The 26,301-nt window shown below is 41.4% G+C and overlaps 1 protein-coding gene across 1 annotated transcript in view; it reads left to right on the forward strand.

The window, feature by feature from the left end:
• The window catches only part of LOC102843045, a 68,348-nt gene extending 42,527 nt beyond the window's left edge, over positions 1 to 25,821 (forward strand). The window contains exons 5-9 of the mRNA XM_006895538.1: positions 22,231 to 22,560; positions 23,646 to 23,915; positions 24,090 to 24,203; positions 25,149 to 25,277; positions 25,682 to 25,821. Coding sequence (XP_006895600.1) covers positions 22,231 to 22,560; positions 23,646 to 23,915; positions 24,090 to 24,203; positions 25,149 to 25,277; positions 25,682 to 25,821 — 983 coding nt within the window. The remainder of the gene's footprint in view (positions 1 to 22,230; positions 22,561 to 23,645; positions 23,916 to 24,089; positions 24,204 to 25,148; positions 25,278 to 25,681) is intronic.
• Positions 25,822 to 26,301: the final 480 nt, after the last annotated feature.

Consider the following 26,301-nt stretch of genomic DNA (forward strand, 5'->3'; position numbering starts at 1 on the left):
GATGGATCTTAGCTGAAAGCAGGGAATACCAGAAGAATGTCTATCTGTGTTTCATTGATTATTCAAAGGCATTTGACTGTATGGATCATAACAAACTGTGGCTGACTCTGAGAAGGATGCAAATCCCAGAACACTTGATTGTTCTAATGCGAAACCTATACTTAGACCAAGAGGCTGTAGTCAGAACACAGCAGGGAAACACTGCATGGTTCAAAACTGGGAAAGGTGTACGCCAGGGATATGTCCTTTATCCATACCTTTTCAACCTGTATGCAGAACATATTATCCAGGGGGCTGGGCTCTATGAGGAGAAGTGTGGTGTCAGGATTGGTGGAAGATCTATTAACAATCTGTGTTATGCAGATGACACAACCCTACTGCTGAAACTGAGGAGGACCTGAAACACTTGCTGCAGAGGGTCAAGGACTGCAGACTATAGTATGGTTTGAGGCTCAATGTCAAGATGACAAAGATTCTCACCAATGGACCAATTGACAGAATCAGGATGGATGGTGAAGAGATTGAGATTGTTAACAACTTTAGTTTGCTTAGCTCCACAGTCAACACTTTTGGCACCAGTAGTCAGGAAATCAGAAATGTATTGCAATGGGAAAGTCTGCTGTTAGGGACTTCTCCAGGGTACTGAATAGCAATGGTGTCTCTCTGGAGACTAAGGTCTGTCTGATACAGGCTATGGTCTTTGCAATTACTTGTTATGCATCAGAGAGTTGGACAATGACTAGGGAGGATCGAAGGATAATTGGTGCTTTGAGCTGTGTTGCTGGAGAAGAGTACTGAATGTACCTTGAACTGCCAAGAAAACAGAGAGATTCATCCTGGAGAGGGCTGCTCCTTGGAGACAAGATTCTGGGGTTTTGTCTGACATACTTTGGACATGTTGTAAGGAAGGATAGGTCCTTGGAGAGAGACATCATGCTTGGGAGGGTGGAGGGACGGTGCAAGAGAAGAAGACCCTCTATGAGGTGGATTGATTTAGTTACTGGGGTAATCGGGATGGGTGTATCAGAGGCAGTGTGACCGGCACCGGATAGAGCAGGGTTTAAGGCTGTTGTACATAGGGTCGCTATGAGGCACAAGCAACTCGATGGCACGTAACAACAATAGTTACAGATATTCAATAAACCCAAACCCGCTTACTAAAATTCTTCTCACTACTGCACTAAAAAGTTTAATCCTTTAAAAGCGACGTGTGATAGGGTATTATGGTTATCACAAGAGTCCACAATTAAGGTTACATAGTGCAATGTACTTGGGGCGGTGGGAGAAGTGTGGGAGGATTGTGTACCAGGGAGGGAGTCTTTCTTTTACTTTTGAAAGAGAGGAGCGAACTGGGGGGCGGGGGGAGAGGGCTGGGCGGGGAGAGAAGTGCAGCAATGAATGAATGGAAATCCAAATTCTCTGTAAATGTTCATTAAAATTAGTAAAAAATAAAATAAAATAAATTAAAAAAATGTTTTAAAAAAGTTTAATCCTTATCATAAATCGAGTGACCATGTAAGTATGTGTCTGTTTTTGGCTGTTCTTTTGATGTGATGTACTCAAATATCATTGTACTAACACCACAATAACTTACTACAGTTTTATACTAAATCGTCACATCTAGTAGCATGATTTTCTAGCTTTGTTTTTCAATATTATGCTGACTCTTCTTGATCTTTGCTTTTTTGGTCAGGCTGAGTAAATTTTAGATTCAAATTGTATTTTTTAAAAAAAATCTGCATTTTAAGTGGAATTCTACTGAATCTATCATTGATTTGAGGAAATTTGGTATTTTATAATAGTGACCTCTAACTCAAGAATATAAGACAGTTTACCCATTTTCAGGTCCTTTAAAAATTCTGTTCTCTTCAATGGAATACTACACAGCACTCAGGAGCAATGATTTAAAAAAATTACTACTTAGGAGGAACTGGAGATCGGTATGATGTGTGAACTAATTTAGTCTCATAAGGACAAATACTGTATGAGACACAGAAAGGTAACTAGTAAAATGTGCATGAGGATTTAAGGGGGAAGGGGAGGAGCAGAGTGGTGAGGATAGTCAGGGAGGAAAGTATAGGATCACACAATTTGAAGGACGGGGTGGAAGGGGTGAGTAAAGAAAATAGGGAAGATTCAGCAGATATCTGGAAAGACAGGACAATGGTGGGCAGAGTTCAATTTTGATTAATTCTATAAGATATAATGAATGGGAATGATTGTGTGAAACACAATGTGAATGAAGGATAGTGTGAAACACAATATATATGATTTTTATAACATAAAAAATAGAAAAAAATTTTAATGTTCTGTGCTCTAGTGTTTGAAAAGAAAAATCAGCATATTTAAAATTACATCAGACCACTTAAAAAGTGAAATCTAATTTATAGACTTACTTCATTGTATAGTCAGGGATTGAATTGTGTCCTCCCAAAATATTTATATTAGTTCTAGTGGCCTAATGGCAAGAAGGTGCGTGCAATCCCAAAGACTCGTGGTTCGAGGACACCACCTGTTCCGCGAGTGAAGGATGGGCACTCTCCTCCCATGTGATTAACTGCCTCTGAAAACCTGTGGTGGGGGGGTCAGCTATGGGTCAGTTCCGACCCCTTGGTACACACATCAACAACAAAAACAACCACCTATGTTTTTCAGTCCTGTTTGAGCATTGGCTTTCTTTGTTGTGCTAATGAGACAGTCTCAGTGTAAAATATGTCTTAAGTCAATTTCTTTTGAACTATCAAAGCAGTTGAAACAAGCAGACATAGAGAAAGATGGATGCCAAGCCACATAAAGATCACTGAGGAGACAGGTTCAAAGATGAAGAGACACAAGGACCCTCCTCCAGAGTCAACACAGAAAAAGAGTTCTTCCTTAGATCAACAATCAACACCCTTGATACCAGTAGTCGGGGGAACAGGAGATGCATAGCTTTGAGCAAGTCCACTGTCAAGGACCTCTACAAAATACTGAGGAGCAATGATGTCAGGTTGAAGACTAAAGTGTACTTGATTCAGCCCTGGTCTTTCCAGTCACTTGCTATGCATCTGAGGTCTGGATAATGAATAAAGATGACAGAAGAAGAATGGATGCATTTGAGTTGTGATGTTGGGGAAGAGTACTGAATGTCTCATGGACTGACAAAAGAACAAACAAACAGATATATCTTGGAAAAGTGCTCCTTGGAGACAAAAATAACAAAGCCTTTTCTCACAGCCTGTGGATATATTGTTAGGAAAGAACATTTTTCATTGGAAAGGGATATCATGCTTGGAAAAGTGAAAAAGGAAAACCTCCAACAATATGGACTGAAATAGCTACTGCAGTAATGGACTCAAGTTTGTCAGAGATGAGAATGGCACAAGACAGCTCAGGGTTCAGATCTGTTGTTCATAAGATTGTTATGAATTGTACTCAATTCCAAAGCACCAACAACAGAGCAAGCACCTTGGATTCACACCTTTGCCTCCTAAACCATAAGAAAATAAGAATTTTGTTAAAGTTACCCGTTTGTAGTATTTCTGTTATAACGCTGCTGAATGACTAAAACACCATCCAAACTTCACTATGATGAATTTATAATGTCCAGTCTCAATGCAAAGAGTCTAGTCTCTGATTAAACATAAGGCAGTCTGTCTCTAAGACTGGAGTTTTAAAGTATAATATAAGACTTACTAAATATAATACATTTGTTATTATTAGATCATCATTAGATATTATTCTTATTTTTAAAATACAAGGAAGACAAGCCAGTTTTATGTTTAGTTCTTATAAACAAAAATGGAAACTTGATATGACTTTCTTTGCAGTTGTTTCTCCTTATTTTTTTCCATACTATATGCTGAGCTATCAGGATGGGAAGAAGACACATCAAAGGCCTGTGTTTGCATATGCTACAACCTCACTTACAGAAAGTGAAGACTTGAAACATTTGTTTCAGGATCAAAGACTATAGCCTTCAATACAGATTGCATCTCAACATCAAGAAAATAAAAATATCACTGGACCAACAGACCATCATCTATCATGATAGATGGAGAAAAGACTGAAGAAAGATTGATTTAGCTTTGCTTGGATCTGCAATCAGCACTCATGATAGCAGCAATCAAAAAATCAAAAGATATATTGCATTGGAGAAATCTGCTGTTAAGGAGCTCTCCAAAATTCTAAAGAGCAACACTATCAGTTTAAAGACTAAGGTGTACCTGATCCATGTCGTAGTATTTTCAATTGTTTTTTAACTATCTGATAGTTAGGAAATGAACAATGTTGACAGAAAAAGAATTTAAGTCTTTGGATTGTGGTATTGGTGAAGAATAATGAATATTCATGCGCAATCAAAAGAAAAACCAAATTTTAGAGAAAAGTATGTTGTTGTTGTTGATTGCCTTTGAGTTGAGCATGACTTTTAGTGACCTTATGAAAAAAAGACTTGAAGCCCCTCTACAACTATTGACATTTATCAAAGTTCATAGGGTTTCCAGAGACATGTTATTTAGGAAGTGGATGCCACTCCTGCTTCCAAAGAGATAGTATATTCATGATGATTTTTATAGGCAAGAGTGGTGAAACAACCTTCTTACATACTTACTGCATGTTCTCAGTAGGGGTCAATCCTTAGAAACAGATACTATTCAGGGAGCAGTAGAGGGTCAGTGAAAGAGAGGATGACCCTTAATAAGCTGGACTGACACAGGGACTAGAACACTGGATTATAGTGTGGCACAGAATGTGAGGATGGCACAGGACAGGCTAAGGTTCAGATCTGTTGTTTTAAGGATTGCTGTGAGTCAAAGAGGACTCAGTGACACCTAGGAAAAACACAAATAACGTTCTTATTTGTAAAACAGGAATTATAGGTGAGCAAAGTTGTTGTAAAGAGACAATAAAGGAATTCAGGTACTCCTAGCACAGTTTTTAAGTCTGCTCAGTTTTGTTCATGACTGTTTATTCATAGTTGACTTTCTATTGAGTTCCCAAACTGTAAATAACAGGGAAGGAGTTTGCTCTTCTTTCTCTCATGGAAGTGTTCAAGGATTCCTATGACTAGAGAGGTGTTTATTTGAGGTTGTGGTGTAACTCCCTACAGACTAGGCCACTACAGGCCCTTTCCTGGCATACAAGGGATATAATACTACTCCCTGGGACCACCACACTCAACCTGGTATATAATATTTCACTTTTGCCTTTCCCTGAGTTGCTGAGAAGTCATACAATGTTGTTGTTGATTGCCTTCAAGTTGAGCACGACTCACAGCGACCCTATGAACAAAAGGCCTGAAGCCCTTCTACAACTCTTGACATTAGTCAAAGTTCATAGAGTTTCCGGAGGAGGCATCTTATTTAGGAAGTGAATGCCACTCCTGCTTCCAAACCTGTCATAGTATGTTATGTGCCGTTGAGTCACCTGTGATATATAATGACCCTAAGTACAGCAGCTCTGAACTGTTCCCTGTCCTGAGCCAGTCTCACTAATTCAGTCTCACCAACTCCCATTGCCTCAGTTACTCTATTAATCCATCTCATCTGGGATCTCCCTCTCCTGTACTGTACATCTACTGTTTCTCCTGGTCACGTGCCCAAAGTAAGTGAGCTAGAGTTTCCAAATCCTAGCCTCTAAGGAGAGAATTGGCTTCACCCTCTCCTAGATGGACCTATTTGTTTTCTTGGCAGTTCATGGTATAATCGAGACACTTCTCCAGCACTACAACTCAAAGGCCTCGATTCTTCTTCTGTCATCCTTAGATAATATCCTCTGAAGCATAACAAGTAATTGAGAAGACCATGGCATTGATTAGGTGCGCCTTTGCCTCTAGACTGACATCGTTGCTCTTCAGCACTCTGGAGATGTCCATGACAGCAGATTTTCCCAATATAATTCATCTTTTGATTTCCTGACTGCTGGTGTTAAGAGAGTTGATTGTGGATCCTAGCAAGCAGTAATTGCTAACAACTTTGATCGCTTTTCCATATAATATAGTGCTGCCAACTGGCCCAGTGGTGAGAATCTTTATCTTCTTGATGTTGAGCTTTAATCCAAGGATTACAGTCCTTGATCTTTTGTAGCAACTGCTTCAGATCTTCTTCAGTTTCAGCAAGCAAAGTTGTGTCATTTGCATATTATAGGTTGATAATGAGTCTTCCTCCAATCTTGATGCCACACTCCTTCATATAGCCCTGTTTTATGAGTGATCTGTTCTACATATAGATTGAAAAGGTACAGGGGGCAGGATGCATCCCTGAAACACCCCTTTTCTGATTTTGAACTATGCAATGTTCCTTGCTCTGTTCTGAGGACTGCTTCTTGATCCAAGTATAGGTTTCTTATAAGCACGATCAAGTGTTCTGAGATTTCCATTTTCCTCAAGTTTAGCCATAATTTATTGTGATCCACACAGTCAAATGCCTTTGCGTAGGCAAGGAAACACAGACAGACATTTTTCTAGTAATCTCTGCTTTCTGCCAAGATCCATTTGACATTGGCAATTATGTCCCTAGTGTCATGACCTCTTCTCATCCCAGCCCGTATTTCTGGCAGTTCTCTGTCAATGTTTAAGTCTTTTCTGGATAATCTTCAGCAGGATTTTGCTAGTGTGTAATATTAGTGATATTGTTCAATAATTTCCATATGTTGGGTCACCTTTTTTTGGAATGGGAATAAATATGGATATCTTCCAGTCAGCTGACCAAGTAGTTGTCTTCTGGATTTCTTGGCACTATTTGCTGAGCACACGCAGGGAAGTATCTGTTTGCTGAAATATATTAATTGGTATTCCATCAATTCCTGGGGCTTTATTTTTTTGCCAAGTCCTTCAGAGTAGCCTGTGCTTCCTCCTTCATCACCATTGCCTCTTACTCATATGTTGTTTCTTAAAATTCTTCTGTGTCAGCCAATTCTTTTGGTACAGTGACTCTGTACACTCCTTCCATCTACTTTTAATCCTTTTTGAATCATTCAAAATTCTGCCTATAGTGTAGCAAAGGGGAAATGTACACCATATGACTTTGAGTCACTCCTAATTTCTCTAATCTACAATTCCTATGTATAAAATGGGAATTTAAAAAAATGTGGAAAGCCATTGTATTTTCCCTTCTTCTATATTGGGAACTTAATCTGTGGTAAGCCTGAGCTAGATAGAAAAAAAGAAGTGAGAATTTTCATCTTCCGTGATGTGACTCCTCCTACATTTTAAAACCTCAGCTGTCAGAGATGTTTGGGCAGATAAGTGAGAAGTTAAGTTCATTTCAGTCACTGACATTTGGAGAACATTATGTTTGACTCCCCAGTGTGCTTTTTTCTCATATATCTCATCAGTCAGCTCACAGGTAAGTCTCACCGGATTTTATCTTGTTTTTCTGTCTTCTAATCCAGGGTTGTGGCTCCAGTCTCCTAGGGCCACTCTGGGCCTCTGGCTCTCCTGAGGAAGTTCTGTTCCCTCATTTAACTGCTTTTATAATCCTCTGGCCTCTAGATCAAGGATAATGGGAAAAGGCTGGAGGAAAAGGAGGAGGAATGGAGCCAGGGACTGATGCACTTTCTGACAGTGCAAGGGAAAGAAGGGCTAAATGGGCAGGTGCTGAGTATGAGAAGATCTGTGTCCTAGTCCACTTTCTTCCATGACATAGATGAGGAATATCAAAGCTTTCCTGAGACTCTGTCTCTTCCTTTTCCAACCTTCCATCTCTTTGAGAACAACTTTAAGAGAAATGTATAATAAGACAATTGGGGGAGGTGGGGTGTGTGTGTGTGTGTATAAAGATTATATATACTAATGATATTGAGGGAAGATTTTGTGTTTTCTTTCTTGACCCCAAGAAATCTGTCTGTTCTCTACATAGACAAGCAACTTCTACCATAGACACTTTATTTTTAAAACCACTGAAATCTGCGAACTGTTTTAAACCTGGCACAGGTGTTCTGTAATCTGAACATTTTATTATTACTCAGGTCTCTCTGAACTGGCCACAAGTCCCCTAAGTGAGAAGTAGCTTTCTTATAATTAAACTCATGGGGTTCCACCTTGAAGTCTTGATGTAACTGGTTCTTTCATGTTGTCCCCAGCCATACTTGAAGGGCACGAGGACAAAGAGAGGTACAAAAATCCTAGCAGCTCATTTACAGATAACAGGCATGAACTAGGAGACATGGTGGCATGGTGGTTAAACATTCATCTACTAACTAAAAGGTCAATGATTCAAACCCCTCAGCTGCTTTTCAGGAGAAATATGAGGCAACCTGCTTCTGTAAACATTTAAGACTTGGAAATCTATGGGGCAATACTACTTTGTCATTTAGGGTCACTGTGGGTTAAAGTGGGCTTATTGCCAATGCAGTTGGTTTGGGGCTTGGTTTATGAAACATGTGACTTAACTATCAGATACACAAAATGAAATAGAGTGACCAAGAAGCTTAGGATGGAGAATGATTAACACATCCACTGTCACAGAGTTGATAACTTATGACAAGTTTCCATCATATTTCAATGAATGTAAATCTTAATGGAAGGAGACTCATCTTTCCCCTGTGAAGTGGCCGGTGGATTAAAATTGCCAGTTTTCAAGTTAATTAGCCCCACATGGAATAAACTATTTCACCAGGGCTTCTTATGGTATGCAATATTTCTGAGTCGGTGTCACTCAAAAACTCATTGCCACTGAGTCAGAATTGACTCCCAGCTGACCTTCCAGGCGTCCATAGGGTTTTTGAAGGCCTGTTATATTTTGCAAGTATATGGCCAATCCTTCTTCCTAGTCTGTCTTAATTTGCTTAGTTTTAGAACAATATTTGACAAACAAGCATTTTGTCAGAAGGAACAAAGAGGCCGTGGCACTAGAGACATTATAGCCAATGCCAAATGGATCTTAGTTGAAAGCAGAAACAGAGGAATGTCACCTGTGTTTCATTGACTATACAAAGGCATTTGACTGGTGGATCACAACAAATTGTGCCTAACCTTGAGGAAAATGGGAATTCCAGAACACTTGATTGTGTTTATATAAAACCTATACTTGGACTAGGAAGCAGTCCTTAGAACAGAGCAGGGAAGCACTGCATGGTTCAAAATCAGTAACGGAGTGCATCAGGGATGGATGTATCCTGTCCCCGTACCTTTTCAATCTATATACAGAACAGATCACTGGGGAAGCAGGGCTTTATGAGGAGGAATGTAACATCAAGATTGGAAGAAGACTCATCAACAACCTATATTGTGCAGATGACAAAACCTCGCTTGCTGAAACTGAAGACGATCAGAAGCACTTGCTGCAGAAGGTCAAGGACTGTACAAAATGGACTGAAGCTCAACATCAAGAAGACAAAGATTCTCACCACTGGGCCAAATGGCAGCACCATGATAGATGGGGGTTAATTTAATAATTACAGCTTGCTCTTCTCCACAATCAGCACTCTTAACACCAGCATTCAGGAAATCAAAAGAGGAATTGCATTGGAAAAGTCTGCTGTCAGGGACCTCTCCAGAGTGCTAAAGAGAAACAATGTCAGTCTAGAGACTAAGGTGTGCCTGATCCAGGCTGTGGTCTTTGCAATTACTTGCTATGAATCAGAAAGCTGGACAATGATGAAGGATGACAGTAGAAGCACCAATGCCTTTGATTTGTGGTTATGGAGAAGAACCTTGAACATACCAGGGACTGCCAAGAAAACAAAATAGGTCTGTCTTTGGGGAGGGTGAAACCAAGTTTCTCCTTGGAGGCTAGGATTTTGAAGCTCCATCTCACATACTTTGGGCATGTGACCAGGAGAGACTGGTTCATGGAGAAGGATATCATGCTTGGAAAAGTAGAGGGGAAGACCTCGGAGGAGATGGATTGATATATGACTGGAGCAATGGGGCTGGTGTGTTAGAAATAGTGAGAATGGCTTAGGACAAGGCTGGGTTTAGAGTTACTGTACGTAGGGTCACTATGGGTTGCAGACAACTTGATGGCACATAACAATAACAACAACTGTTAACCCAAAGTTTGGTGGTTCATATCCCTATGTCTCAGAAGAAAGGTATGAAGGTTTGTTTTCTAAAAATGCCAGCTATTAAAACCCTGTGGAGCACAGTTCCACTCTGACACACATGAGGTTTCCATGATTCCAAATAGGATAGGTAGTTTGTTAGATCAGTAGCTCTGGTGGCGTGGCCTGAGGGAGCTGCACTGCTAACACCAAGTCTGCACCTCTGTGGTGGTTTGAATCCACCAATGGATCCTCGGGAAAAATATGTGTAATTTCCTTCCATGTAATTTAGAAATCCAATTGAGGATCAGCAATGAGTAGATTCTGACTCAATGGCAATGAACTTAGGTGAATTGAGTTTATCTGGTGAAAGTAGATGTTGATTTGTTCTTGTCCATTTATATGAGTTGATGGGAAAGAACCAGAGGTACAGTTTTCAAGTGTAAAACTGAGAATCTTTTCATGGAAGACATTTCTTACAATAAGAGGCAAAAACCTGGGGGAGCGTGTGGGCAAGTTATGGAGGCTGAGCTTCCTGCAAAGGCTGGTGTCCACTGGGAAGTCTTAGAAGTGATTCAAGCAGAGAAAAGGAGCTTGAATTAGGGTCCCTGAACACAAAGATTCTATGGGTTAGCTGTGGTGTGCTTTTGAATGAAAGGGCTTGCATTCTCTTGAATAAAGAGTCGAGCTCGTTCTTGTTGTTATGTACCTTAGAGTCAGAACCAACCCATACCTGGCTCTCCAGTGAGTTTTCAGTGGCAGTTAATCTCACAAGAGATTATTCATCCTTCTTTTTTTTAAAAAAAAAAATTTTTTTTATTTTTTTTATTATTTTTTTTCATTATTATTCATCCTTCTATCGCAGAGCAGCTGGTGGCCTCATACCGCATGTCTTCGGGATTGTAGCACAGCTTCTTGCCACTAGGCCACCAGAGCTCCCATTTCCTATAAGGAGAAGACTAATCTGAGTTGCATATCAAGCTGAAGACATTCTGGAGTGGTGAGGGCATGGCCTACTTCTTCAAGTTTGGTCCTTAGCTTTCTACCTGAAAAATTTCTGCTGCTTGAGTATCCATTTTTATTCTTAAAGATGTTTATTTTATACTGGTTTACATACAAAGGTCATAAAGTTCATATACATTTTTTTCACACCTGACCTTTCCCCTTTCTTTTACCAATCCCGCCCTCCACCCATCAAATTGTACGACCTTATGTTTAAGCCACCCCTCCCCAACACTTGATCCTTGTACATGCTCTACGATAATGGCCCTAAACAGTATTTGTCTTTATGAGACTGAGTTAGTTCACTTAGCATAATGATCTCCAGTCGCTCCCATGGTAGGTAGTTATTTACAAAATCATTGTTCTTGTGTTCTGCATAATATTCCATTGTGTGAATGCACCATAATTTCTCAAGCCATTCCATTGTGATGGGTGTTCAGGCTGTTTCATGTTTTTGAGATGGTGAATAATGCTACTATGAACACTGATGCATAAGTCTCTTTTTGTGCCTCAGTTCTCTCTCTCTCTCTTTCCTCTCTCTCCCCTGTCTCTCTCTCAGCTTGTGGGACCACATTACAAGAGGCTGCAGACTCACTGTTCTGTAAGATCTCCCAGCTCACAGAACTGAAATGTTCTTCTCTGATAAATTCTCTCTTATGTCAGGCAGACCTACTTGAACTCCATGGCAGGTGTCCAAGACAGCCCTCATGCTTATAAATGAGGGAAGCAAGGCTCAGAGAACCTAAGAAACCAGCTCAGGACCATACAGTAGTCAACATTCCCAATTCTTTCCTCCTCTCCACTTGACCTCACCAAGATAAGTGATCACCATTGGCAGACCGAACTTTTAGAAAGTAGTTTTTCTTTCTCCTTTTTAAGAGTTCTAATCAAGTAGTCCTGAGACCTAATCTATTTTTTTTTATTTAAAAGAACAAACAAACAAAACCCCCAAACAACAAAACATAACCTTCGGAAGTGATGATCAGAAGTAAAACTAGAGGATAGGGCGTCAGGACAAGGCAGGTCTGTAAAGCCCCAGGTGTCCATTTGAAACCAGAACTGTGGGGGGTGGGGAGGGCACAGGTGTGGAAATCTGCCTGTGGGCCTCTTGTACTTATGCCAGGAGACTGAGCAGCCTGTTTAGTACAGCTCCCAGTGCTCGCCTTAGAGCCTCCTGAGGGCAGGGGAGTGGAGAGGAAAGAATGTGGCCCTGAATGGAGGATATCCTGAATTTGACATAGTAGTTATATTGTCTTGAGCAAGGTATCCAACCTTCACCTTTTCTCATGCATCAAAACCTCAAAACTCAAACTCATCGTGGTTAAATCAGAACTGACTCAAAACTAACCCTTCATTGGATTTCTGAGGCTGTGAACAGCACACAAGGAGATTTCCACATCTGGTAGATTACAACTGCCAAAGGAGCATGGCCTTTGAGTTAGCAGAGCAACTCCCCATGGGCTAGGCCGCCAGAGCTTCCTTCAGGCACATAAAAGGTAATATCTATTTTGGAGAATTCATAAGAATTCTTAATAATGCTAATTTTACAACCAGAATTCTTATAATGGTAAAAAAGAATTACTATGTTAATAATTTTTTAACTTCCTACTACTGGGAGCTCTAGTGGTCTAGTGGTAAGAAGCTGTGCTGCAATCCCGAAGGCATGCAGTTCCAATCCACTAGCTGCTCTATGGGAGAAGGATGAGCAATCTCCTCCCATGCAATTAACTGCTTGTGAAAACGCATGGGAGGATCAGCTGTGGGTTGGTTCTGCGATTAACTGCCTCTGAAAATCTGCCAGAGGATCACCTATGGATTGGTTCCAACTGGATGGTACAAAACAACAACTACAGCCTAGAGGAGACAAGAAAGCTAAAGCTATTAACCATCGCCATCTCTTCTCTGTCTGTCATGATGCTGCCAATTGATTCAGTGGTGAGAATCTCCATTTTCTTGATGTTGAGCTTCAATTTATATTGCAGACTACAGTCCTTGACTTTCTGCAGCAACCACATCAGAGCCTCCTTGATTTTAGCAAGCAAGGTTGTGCCATCTGCATAACGCAAGTTGTTGATGAGTCTTCCTCCAATCCTAATGCCACAATCTACCTCATAAAGTGCAGCTTCCCAAATGATCTGTTCTGCATATAGATTGAAAATGTACACCTTTTCTAATTTTGAACTATTCAGTGTTTCTTTCCTTTGCTCTGACGACTGCTTCCTGGTCCAAGTATAGGTTTCGCCCAAGTACAATCAAGTGTTTTGGATTCCCATTTTCCTCAAGGAAAATGCCTTTGCATAGTCAATGAAACACAAATAGACATTCCTCTGGTACTATCTCCTTTCAGCTAAACTCCATCTGGCATTGGCTATAATGTCCCTAGTGCCATCACCTCTTCTAAACCCTGCTTGCACATCTGGCAGTCTTTGTCAATGTACTGTACCAATAGTTTTTGGATACTCTTCAGCAGGACCTTGCTTGCATGTGATATTAATGATATTGTTGGATCATTTCCACACTCTTTCAGATCACCGTTTTTTGAAATGGGAATAAATATGGATCTCTTCCAGTCAGTTGGCCAAGTGGTTGTCCTCTAGATTTCTTGGCACAGCCTAGTGAGGGTGTCCAGGGCTGCATTTGTTTGTTGAAATCTGTCAATTGTTATTTCATCAATTTCTGGAGCTTTGTTTTTTGCCAGTTCCTTCAGGGCAGCTTAAACTTCCTTCTCCATCACCATTGCCCCTTGATCATATGCTCTTTCATGAAATTCTTCTGAATTCAGCTTCAGCTTGCTTGGCTTCACAATCAACATTCTTGGTACCAGTAGCCCAGAAAGCAAAAAACTAATTACATTGGAGAAAGTCTGCTGTCAGAGACTTCTCCAGAGTACTAAGGAGAAACTATGTCATCTTAGAGACTAAGGTACCCCTGAACCAAGCAATGGTCTTTGCAATTACTTGCTATGCATCGGAGAGCTGGACAATAAATAAAGATAATAAAAGAAGAATCTATGCCTTTGAGTTGTGGTGCTGGAGAAGAGTACTGAGCATACGATGGACTGCCAAGAGAACTAATGGATCTAAACTGCTCCTTGGAGGCAAGGATTTTGAAGCTCCATCTCACATACTTTGGTCACATGTTAGGAGGGATCAGTCCATGGAGAAGGATGTCATTCTTGGAAAGGTGGAGGGACTGCATCGGAGAGGAGGACCCCAGATGAGATGAATTGGCACAGTAACTGGGGTAATGGAAGTAGGTGTGTCAGAGACAGTGAGATTGGCTTAGGATAGAGCAAAGTTCAGAGCTGTTGTACACAGGGGTTGCTATGAGTCACAAGTAACTCGATAGAACATAACAACAACAAACAGCCTTCAATCCCAAAGGCACATTGTTCGAATCCACCAGCTTCTCCTCAGAAGTACAGTTTCCTTCTATGTGATTGCCTCTGAACACCCCCCTACCCCCTTACCCCCCACCCCCCACCAAGGGTCAGTTATGGGTAACCAACTCAGTGGTACACAAGAAGGATCTCTTAGGAGGTGTTAAATAAGACCACAGAAAAAAAGGAGGTGGAGACAAAGAAGTGTGACAGATGAGGTGAGAAGTGGTGAGAAATTTAAATATGAGTTTGTCAGGTAGGGGTTGAGGTGCTGGGAAAAGTATGTGGCAAGATGAGAGAGGTTTGTGAGCCTCTTCTTCTGTGATGTGTCTTACATAGGTTTTCCACACGTCCCCCAGTAGACAGGTGGCTATATGGCAGTAGTTTCCAAACCAGTTTTATTATTGCAGTGGCTTCCTTGAATGAAATGAATTCTAATACAGAAACAAACACAAAATATATAGATTATCAGAGGTGCTCTAATGAAACTGGTGTTCTGTGTCTCCCGCCTCATCACCTGCTGACCCATGTCCACCTGCTAGAATTTCTCCTAAGATCTCCTAGGAACCCTGAAATATTATCACAGACTCCAAGGATGGCAGGGTGCAGCTAGGGAAGCCACTGCCTGAGGAGTCTTTGTTCCTTGTTCTGACCTTCCACTCATTTTAGGCATGTCACTGCAAGCATCAGGCTCCTCTTCTGTAAAATTGGATTGGTGTAAGTCCCAAAGACTCCTCTAACGAGTTCCGTTGGTCAAGAGTATCATGTGTTATACTGCTAACCAAAAAGTCAATGGTTTGAATCCACCAACTGCAATGTGGAAGAAAAGTGATCTGTTTCCTATTATGAAGATTCATAGCCTCAGAAACCCAATGGAAGATGAGTCAGAATAAACTCAAAGGCAATGGGTTAAATCAGGTTAAATTCAGGTTCCTCCAGCTTTATGACATTCAGGCTCTGGATCTTCATGAGGAGAGCACCTTGACGTGCCGGTGAGTTCTGATTCACGCACCCAGTGCTCAGAGCTGTTTGTGGGGATTGAGTGGGTACACAGGAGGTATTTTTCCTTCTGGGCCACCCCCTCTGATTGAACCAGTTCTGACTTCACTAATGATGAGCCTTTCACATAATTTAGCACCCTTCCTCAACACAACTCCTTAAGCTTAGGGGAACAGGGGAGGGGGAGGAGGTGATAACCAAAAAGAAAAGGAGGTGACAAAGAGGACGAGTTGTTGCCCCTTCCTGTTATGAAGGACCTCCCTCCTGGTACCCGGAACATCTGAGTTATGGCAAGACAGAAGTGGATTCTGTCCCAATTTCCTCCATTCCCAAGGGCAAGTTGACTGGGGACATATTCACTGCTTTCTGAACCTTCTGGCCCATCTTTCTCAGAAGCCATTCAAAGACGTTTTATGAAATCTCTGCTTTGAACTGGACTCTATGTCTGACTCAAAAACGAAACTCAGTAAGTTTTTGTTAAAGAAAGGAGCAGCTGAGCGAGGTTTGCATACACCTGTGTTGTTACATAAAGTGAGAGGCCTTCACAAGCAGAGCTTCAAGTCTCCTTGAAAAGAGAAGTTGATTGTTTCTGGTTCCCTTTTCCCAACCAATAAGGAAAGGGAAAGAAAACTGTCTAAAACTCATAAACCTTGCCCTTCCCCTAAGCCTCCATGCAGGAAACAATACAAAACTACTTTCTTCTTTTATAGTCACTGTTCCTACCCTGGAGATGCAATGAAGATAGAACAGCATTTTCTGCCTAGGTCCTCGCTAGTCAACATGCCTTTGAATCACTCTAACAAGGAACAATGGATTTTGGGACATTTTCTTGTACTCATGTTAATTCTCTTGATATTTATCTGAGGTCACATGAATGGAGGGGTGAACAAAGTAATGACCTAGAAATGAAATGTATGCATACATGCTAATGTCACACCCTTGCAATTTTGCTATTTCCTTGCCTTAAACATCTCCCCTAAACCTAATGTACAAAGCTGATGATTTGAAGAATTCAAACTACACCCACATGGGAACAAGAAATGCTCAATCTTTCCAAAGTAAGAAAATAAAGGATTCATTGATCAGTCAAAAAGTAAACAAAATTAATTTTATCCTTAAAATTTACTAAAGCAATTGTGACACCCTTTGAAATGATCAGAGATTGGTTGAAACTCATTGTGGTTTTAGTTTTAGAGAAGTAAAGAAAGTGACTTTAAAAAAAATCAAACTACTTAACAAGATAATTTTATAAAGGCTTGAGTGGTTTTTGTATATGCATTTATTGATTCTTGAACATACCATGGACCACCAAGAAACAAATAGGTCTGTCTTGGAAAGGGTGAAACCAAATTTCTCTTTGGAGGCTAGGATTTTGAAGCTCCATCTCACATACTTTGGTCGTGTGGCCAGGAGGAAATGGTCCTTGGAGGAGGACATCATGCTCAGAAGGGTGAAGGGACAGCACAGGAGAAGACAACCTTGGATGAGATGGATTGATACGGTATATGGGGCAATGAGGGTAGCTGTATTGGAGTCAGTGAGACTGGCTTAGGGCAAGGCAGATTTCAAAGCTGTTGTACATAGGTCACTATGAGTCATGGGCGTCTCAACAGCACATAACAAGAACAATGACTGATACATAACATGGAGGAAAGGTGCTTGCAAATGAAAATCAACTTCTAAAACATATTTACCTAGTGAGGGAAATATTACTTCTAGAGAAAAATTTAGCAAAGAGCTCGTAGCAACTTCAGACCTGTTGTGAAGGGAACAGTAGTACATTTCCTCATCCTTGGGACTTGACAGAGTAAACTGGGGTACAAGATGGTCCAAGGCTTGGAAGTTGACATCTGAATTCTTGAATGGAATAGGGGAAAAATAACAAGAGTGAGTGAAAGCTTAAAAAGGGCAAATACCTTGGACCTTCATCATGAGCTGTGGTAAGAAAAGTCCAGGTTTCAGGGTTGGAATGATATTCTGTTAAATTCTAAAACCATCACCACTAGCTTTAGTTTTTAATGTGCTGTTCAGTCTTTTTGAAGTGCTCTCTAGAGGCGGGGATGGTGAGACTTTGCCTTACATACATTGGACATCTTATCAGGAGGAACCAATTCTTGGAAAAAGATTGCATGGAAAAGCAGGTCTTTGAAACAGAGGAGGACCCTTAACATGGATAGACACAGTGACTGCAACAAAGAAGAGTAGAAATTGTGAGGTTGGTGCAGGATCTGGAAAGGTTTCATTCTGCTGTGAGTCAGAGTTGGTGACACCTAACAACAACAACAAATAATACCTGAATTGTTTTTATACAAGCACACAGGTAAATATAATTTGTAACGTGTTTGAAAAAAAAAAATTGAGGAAGGAGCCAAGAAAAACAGAAGTACTTTCCGTGGCATTTTAATGAAGTTCCTTTTTAAAAAATTTCAGCTTGACACAATATTTAGGATTTTGATATTTTATTGTTCTCTTTTTTAGCCAAGTTCCTTTTGCTCCCAGATATATAGGGTTGCTATGACTCAGTTGTACCCAGCAGCAACAACAACAACATATTTGGATAATGGTTTTATTTCTGCCTCTATTTCCATAAGCTTTGAGTAAACTATTTTAAGTCTCTTTTACTGTTTTCTCATCTATAAAATATGCCCCTTAAGGTCTAGACTCTGTAGTTTATATGCCTTATTCTGACTTACCCATCTAAATGCCCAGCATGTCTTCTGTGCCATAAATCTAAGTCTGTACAAATTGTTGTAGAAATAGCACAGACTTTGGAAGTACCAATGTGAGCTTTGCAATTTGTTACCTCTGGAGTTTGAACCTCATTATTCCTGATCTATAAAAAGGGGATTTAAAAATGTTATTCCTGTAATGGTTATTAAAGGGAGCTCTGTTGGCTTAGTGGGAAAGGAGTTGTAGTGCCAACCCAAAGGCAAGTGATTTGAATCTACCAGCTAGCTATTCCATGGGAGAAAGATAGGGAGTCTATTTCTGTGCTATTTACAGCCTCTGCAAACCCAATGGAGGGTCACCTATGAGTCAGTTCTGACATGACAGCACATAAAAACAACAATGGTTATTATGAGAATTAAATAAAACCACAGTGATTTTTAAGAATTAAAAATTCCATTGTGATATGTGTAAAAATTGGCAGAGTAAATTGACTTTCCAACCAAAAATTCATACACATTTTGTGACATTTATTACATTTCCCACATTGTAAGAATGTCATTCTCATTAGTTTCCTGTGCTCCCCATTTCTACTCATCCTTCTTTAAAGTGCATTGTTGTTATGTGTACAGTCTGTCTCAGAGTTGATTCTCCAGCAAGTTTTCAGAGGCAGTTAATTGCATAGGAGTAAATTGCCCATCCTTCTCCCACAGAGCAGCTGGTAGATTCAAAACACACACCTCTGGGTTGACAGTGTAGCTCCTTTTTACTAGGTCACCAGAGCTAAATTATCTAAGTTCTTTCACTATTTTTTTTAGTGTGTGTGTGTGTGTGTGTGTGTGTGTGTGTGTGTACGTGTACCATCGAATCAGATCTGACTGGCACAGGAGATTGCCCCTCCTTCTCCAGTGGAGCAACTAGTGGATTCGAACTGCATGCCTTTGGGATTTCACTATTTCTTTAACTAAACTCCTTCACCATTTTGTGCTTCTATTCGACAGTGAAGACAGTGGTTTGAGTTTTATTTTCAAGGTCTGCCTCTCAGGTGTTACTACATACTCTTCCCCAAATCTGTTCACTGGAATTGCTCTCTTGACCATTTTTGGACGTTTGTTCAGCACCAGTAACCACCAGAAGCCACATAACTAGTGATGGCTGTTTCCAATTCATGCTCTCTAGAGTAAATGGAAATTGTGTTGAAAAAAAAATTCCCTGGGGGACAATTCCTAGCAGTTGAGGTGAGCAACATCCCATCAGGAACACTGATGATGCCATAGTTAAAGCACTTGCTTGTTGTGGTTGTTGTTGCTGTGCCCATCAAGTTGGTACCAACTTATAGCTGACCCTCCAGAGAGCCTTCAGAGTCTGTAAATCACATGGGAGATTACCCATCTTTCTCCCACAAAGCAGTTGATTTGAACTACTTGCCAATAAGTTCACAGTACAACTCCTACATAAGAAAAAATGAGGGAATCTGTGTCTATAAAGATTTACAGCCTTAGAGACCCTGAGGGGCAGTTCTACTCCATTTTATTGTCTTAGTTGTGTTCTCTTGAGTCAGAACTGACCCCGAACTAACCCTCTGGGAGGTTTGCGGAGACAGTTAATCATGCAGGAGGAGATTGCCCATCTTTCTCCTACAGAGCAGCTGATGGATTTGAACTGCATACCTTTGCTCCTTATCACTAAGCCACCAGACCTCCCTTTTATTATTGTTGTTTTTGTTCTGTGCCATCCAGTCACTTGGAATTCATAGCGACTGTAACAGCTCTGAACTCTGCTCTATCTTGAGCCAATTTCATTGTTTCTGACATACCTGCCCCCTTTACCTCAGTCACTGAATCAAACTGTCTCATCCAAGCTCTTCCTCTCCTGCACTGTCCCTCCACCCTTCCCAGAATGCTGTCCTTCTCCAAGGACTGTTCTCTCCTGGCAACATGCCCAAATTCTGTGAGATGGAACTTCGAAGTCCTTGCCTTAAAAGAGCAGCCTGGTTTCACCCTCTCCAGGACACAGTCATAATTCTCTCAGCAGTATGTTCAATATTCTTCTCCAGCACCATCACTAAAAGATATTGATTCTCCTTCTGTCATTCCTTGTCCAGATCTCTGAAGCATAGCAAGTAATGAGAAAACCATGGCTTAGATCAGGTGCACTTTATCTTTAGTTGACATTTTTTTTAATTTTATTAAATTTTATTAGTTTTAATGAATATTTACAGGGATTTTGGGTTTTCATTCCTTCATTGCTGCACCATTCTCTCTACCCTCCTCCCCAGTTTGTTCTTCTTCCCCGCCATCCGAATGTCTGTTTTAATTGTCCAATTGCCACAGTGCTTGTCAAAGTCAGTTCTGATTAATCTCCTTTGTCAGTGTGTCCTTTGCCATTCCCTATCACTCCTCCCTGAGAGAGACTTCACCCTGATTCATAAGGAAAAGGGGATGGCGTATTCTCTTAGCTACTTCCTGCTGAAAAGGGAGGCTGTGGGTTTCAGGGTGAAGATCTTCTCTCACTACTCTAAAGGGCCCCTTTGGCAGTAGGAAACACATAGACTATTATGGAGATTGATTTTGGAATTTAGATGCACTGTTACTAATTGTGCTTAGCCGTACATGTTCATATCCCTGAAGATGTATCATGGGGGGGGTTTCAACCTAGAAGACACAAATTTAACTAACAAGTTATAAGTACATGAGTCAAAAATTATGGAAAAGTAAAAGAAAAGATTCTTTCATTGTTTTACAAACCCTCCCCCAGGTCCCCTCCACCGTGTAGCCCTCGCTCTAGACTCCTGTGATGACAGAAATACCTAGTCACATATCTCTTTTACACAGTTTTCTCCCTCCTCTGTTTCAGCGCAGTATACATTATTGAACACATCTTACTCAGTCTCTCCCCAACCCTGAGGTTAGTCCCATTCTACAACAGTGGCATCATGTAATATTTGTCCTTTTGTGACTGGGATATTTCACTCAGCATAATGTTCTCCAGAGTCAACCATTTTGAATAATATTGCATGAGTTCCTTGTTTTTTAATGCAGCATAGTATTCCATTTTTAGTTGACATCTTGCTCTTCAGTACCCTGGAGAGGTACCTGACAGTAGATTTTTGCCAATGTAATTTGTCTTTTGATTTCCTGGCTGCTGATACCAAAAGTGTTGATTGTGGATCCCAGCAAGCTGAAGCTGTTAAAAAAAAATAAATAAAATTCTCAATCCCTCAAATCAAGTTTGACTCATAGTAACCCCACAACGTATTAGGTCACTACATAGGGTTTTCCAGCCAACAATCTTTACAGGAATAAATCTTCCACTCTTTCTACAGTAGAGCCACTGGATGAACTTAGGTTAGTAAGTGGAACTTCCATCTCACCTCTCAGTGTTTTGATAGACGGTTGAGAACCACTGCCCTAGGTCGTGTAGGCTGCCTTTTTTATCTGCATCAGAATCAGCTCTCCCTAGAGCAGTATGGGGACTTTAAAGGAGTCTCTAGTAGCATAGTGCATTTCACATCCCTGCTAACCAAAAGGTCAGTCATTCAAATCCACCAACTATTCCTCTGGACAAATGTGAGCCTTCTCCTCCTATAAAGCATACCCAGCTTGGAAACTGATGGAGGGTTGCTATGGGTCTGAACAACCCAAAGGCAGGTACAGGAGTACAGGAGTACAGGAGTACAAAGGGGTGCAGGAGGCCTAAGGAGCTCTGGTGGTCTAGAGTGGTGCATATGGTGCTGTGTGCCGAACGGTCAGTAGCTGCGATCCATCAGCTACTCTGTGGGAGCAAGATGGCCAGCCTCCTTCTGTAAAGATTCATAGCTTCAGAAACTCAAAGGAGCATTGCTGCTATAGGTTGGTATCTACTTGACATTAACAGGAAAGGGGGTTTAAAGCAGTAACCTCCTCACTCACATCTTCAAGAAATTTGTCATAGTTGGCCTGGGTTTTCTGTTCTTACTTGGTGCTTTGTCTCCTCAGTCAGTTGTCTGAAGAAATGAGATAGGGTCAGCTGCAGACGCCTTTCTGAAGCTGGGAGCTCTGATCTTAAGACCTACCTGTGAGTGACGTTCAGAAGGGCACTCTCTCTCAGGAGATCTACTCCAGTGGTTTTTCCAGACCTTTATGGGACCTGACAGAAATGAAAAATTAGTGACAAAGATGAGGACTGAGGCCTATTATATCCTTTATTTTTTTTTTCCTTTCTTTCCCATTTTTCTGCAGCACCAGCAGCCTCTGGGGATGTGAAGCAGCTGGTTGGTGCCGTCGGCGGGTCTGTGACTTTCTCTCTTAATCACTCAGTTGAGCGGGTTGGCAGCATTGTCTGGATCTTCCACACAACTCTGGCGACCTTACAGCCAGGAAAGGAAAACAATTCATCTACCATCATAGTGACTCAAACTCATAAAAGACCCAGAATGAGCTTCTCAAGTCAAGACTACTCTCTGACGCTCAGCAACCTGGAGAGGAACGACTCGGGTATCTACTCTGTGGAAATACACAGCTCTGACCGAAATAATCCGGCCATCACTAAGTATGTGCTGCAAGTTTACGGTGAGCAGAGCCCATTCCGAAAGTAGACGACTACCTTGGTGAAGTGGTGCGCTTGCTGGCATGGTGGATGTCCAAGCAGAGGTTGAATAAACAGTCAAGAATATGCAAGAGGGGAATCTTCTATAATTTAAATAGCTGTACCTGACCTCATGTAGTTCAACAAATGAGCCACTTGGAGATGAACAATCGTACAGATCTAGGTCAAATGTTACTGGCTTCTCTATGTACTAGTCACACGACCTTAGACAAATACTTGATCTCTCTGAAAATCAGACTAAAGCATCAGTCCACACCCCTTCCTTTATAGAGTCAAACCATTTTGAGAAGTAGATACAAGAACTAGAAAATAAAATATCAACTTTATTTTTGGTAAAGAGAAACACTTCCTTCTAAGTTACAAAAAAAAAATTACTCAACCAGATCCAAGCAGAATCACCTCACACTCACTGAACCCCAATATCAGAAACACCAGGAGATGGGTCCCCAGCCTTCTCGGGAGGATACAAGCCATGCACTTCAAGCCAGGTGTGTGGCTCAACTGAAAGAAGAATTGCATTCTGCAGGCAAGGGTCTAGAAGAAGGGAAAAAAATAACATAGAGAAAGGGACTTTGAACAATTTAAACCTCCCCTAATAGGAACATTGAAGATGAGTGTCAGACTCTCCACCTCTTCAGTTCTTTAAGGCAAAGAAATGAGCACAAGGTAGAGAGGGGGGGACCATAAGTGTTATTCTTTCAGAGAGTAAAGTGAAATCTCTCTGAGGAAGCCCGATGACAGGGAGATAAAGGTTCTGCATCTAAAATACCACTAGCATAACACTTAGCAAATGGTAACTACATTTTTGCTGATTTGGTCTTTTCCATAATTGTTGCTCTTACTATCCCTATTATTACTATGTAACTGTGCAATCAGACCTCCATGGTCCTCTGCCCCAGGAAAAGAATGAGAGTTCTGCTCTCAATTGCTGCTTCCCCTCTTCTCTGGAACACCCCAGGGAGATTCAGACTTGAGGTGTCAAGGGACAATTCAGAGTAATGGCTAGTGACATAGTGTCCACCCCTGGTTGTCCATTTCTCTTTCACAGAGTACCTATCAAAGCCCAAAGTCACCAATCTGCTGAACAAAAAGAATGGCACATGTATGACCAATCTGACATGCTCTGTGGAAGAGGGAAGAGAAAATGTGACTTACACCTGGAAGTCTGTAGGTCATGCAGCCAGGGAGATCTGGAACGGCTCCATCCTCCCCCTCTCCTGGAGACAAGGGGACACCAACATGACCTTCATCTGCACAGTCAGAAACCCCATCAGCAGCAATTCTTCAACCCCAGTCTCTTCCTGGGAGCTCTGTGAAGGTACAATTCTATCCCCTTTCTAAGAACCTCTGGTTCCAGGATCTTTCCAGCCCCTGATCCCCATGGGAGCAGGAAGATGGGAGCCCTTTGGAAATGACTGGGCTGGGAGGAAGCTTGTGGTTTCCTTCCTAACCCTCCTCCCTACTCTGTGCCCCACCCATTTTCTCTTTAAAGGCACTGCTGCTGACACAGTTGCTCCCATGGCTACCTTGTATCTCATATTGATGCCAATACTGCTCATCACTATAATGGGACTTGTTTGTATTCTGAACATAAAGAGAAGAAAAGGTTTGGACTTCCCTGAAGTGGAGCCTGCACTATTCCCCTCACCCCCATCCTCATTCACGCATTTGCTCCCTCTTGTATTTAACAAACATATATTAAGCAGTGTACTAGGCTTTGGATAAATAATAAGAATGTAGAGAGAAAAAGATCATGATCCTTCCCTGAAAGAATAACACAGTCAGCCTGAACCCTTAGTTCTTGAGTAGAGTATGCTTGGGTTTGTGACTTCACTGAGGCCAAAGTCCTTCCATCCTTATTCCATACCACTTCTCCACCTCCCCTATAGGGACTTGCTAGTGTGGTCCTTCTCTTGAGATAAGTCTCACACTACTGATTCTGCTCCCCTGACATGATAGGTGATGCCCTTCAACTGCGAGGTCTTCACAGACCTGCATCCTCTGCTCAGCCCTGCCTGTTCCCCTCTTTGCCAGAGCCCCCAGCCAGTCCCAGACCTCTCCAGTGCATCAACCCCAGAGACTTCTCTTTACTCCTCATGTTGGTCTACATGCATCTTTCCTGGAGAAGTCTTATAAGGCAAATGAGTTAATCAGTCCCTCTACTGTTATCCTTTCACTCCGTGCTTGGTGTTCCTAAACCCCATTGATCTGTTGCTGTCTATGTAGGGCATTGGAAAGCACCCTCAGCACCTCAGTATGATGTGCAGAGTTTGTAATCTTCCTTCTCTTGGAAGTTCTCTGAAAGCATTCCTGACCTTCTCTGCTTCCCGTTTTGGCTGTCTTGGTCTAGAGAGCAGGAGCTGACATGACAAGAGTGACCAAGTTGTCCTAGTTTGTCTTTGATTTTTCTGGTTTTAGTACTAAGAGTGTCTAGGAAAGGACTTCAATCCCAGGAAAATCAAGACAGTTGTTTACCCACGTGGGGTGGTAGGCTACTGGGTGGTGAGCAGTTGGAGGGGTCAGCTCTAATTCTGTCCCAAATTGGTTTCAGAGTTCACTAAGGAGAAGAAGGAAATAGAATCCCATCAAGAAACTCCTAACACCTGCTCCTCCTCTGGCCTGAACACACTGTATGACACAATCTCTTACCCTAATGTAAGTCTTTTCTCATCTCTCCCTGGTCTGTTACTCCTGAGGTCTTTTTTTACTTGAGATTTTCCCCTGAGTAGAGGAGATAAGGATGTATACAGCCTTTGAAACCAGATGCACTCATTCCTTCCCCAAGTCTTTACTGATTCTCCCTTGTGCAGGAACTGATGGCCTCAGGAATACCTGGGCCTAAGCAAATTGTAATGTTCACAGATTGTCTGTGGTCATCGCCTTTCCCCTGTAGTTCACACTGGCCACTCAACAGCCTGATTGCTCTTGCAGTGGGACAGAACAGTGGGCAGGGAGGTGTGCTGTGGATATTATGTATCACGATGCCAGACAAAACTCTAGAAATGCCTTTTTTTATCTGAGATGAATGGAGAAGTCATCATAAGGGTGCAAAAAGGCCCACTGAGCTTCTGAACGCACATTCAGGACTCTCACAGTGTGAGCCAGGGAACTCTGATGGCACAGAATTCACCAGTAGTCCCAAGGGAGAAAGACTGGCAATCTCCTCCTGTGGAGAGTACAACTTCTGGAAGGCCAACTATGCGTTGGTTCCAACTCCACCGTAAAGAGGTGTTTTGGAATGCTGGCCACTGAGTTGAAATAAATGAACTCAAATTTAATTCAACGGGAATTCTTTAAAAAGAATATCATAGGGATAAAGTTTAAAGGATATCAAATAGCCAGACATATTGGAGCTGTGAAAAAAAGTAGGTTTTGGAAGACTCTTCAGGAGTATATGGCCCAGGCTGGACTAACTCTGTAGAGAACACAGGGCACTTATTCATATTGGCCCATTTAAAGAAGAAATGAAAATACTTTGAATCTTCAAAATTTAAATTTTACTTAAGCTTTCACTGTCTCTCCACTGGTTTGCAAAAAAAGACATTATGTTCTTGCTTAAAAAATGTTAATAGCCCAAATGTCCAATTAAAATAAAATGGATTAAAAAATTATGGTACATTCAAACAATGGAATACTATACAGCACACAGAGACAAGGATTCTGTAAATCTCTACCTAACGTGGGAGGGACTGGAGAGTATTATG

This window comes from Elephantulus edwardii, unplaced genomic scaffold (genome assembly GCF_000299155.1).
Source record: "Elephantulus edwardii isolate Elephantulus edwardi_28Jun2011 unplaced genomic scaffold, EleEdw1.0 scaffold00168, whole genome shotgun sequence".
Classification (NCBI taxonomy): domain Eukaryota; kingdom Metazoa; phylum Chordata; class Mammalia; order Macroscelidea; family Macroscelididae; genus Elephantulus; species Elephantulus edwardii.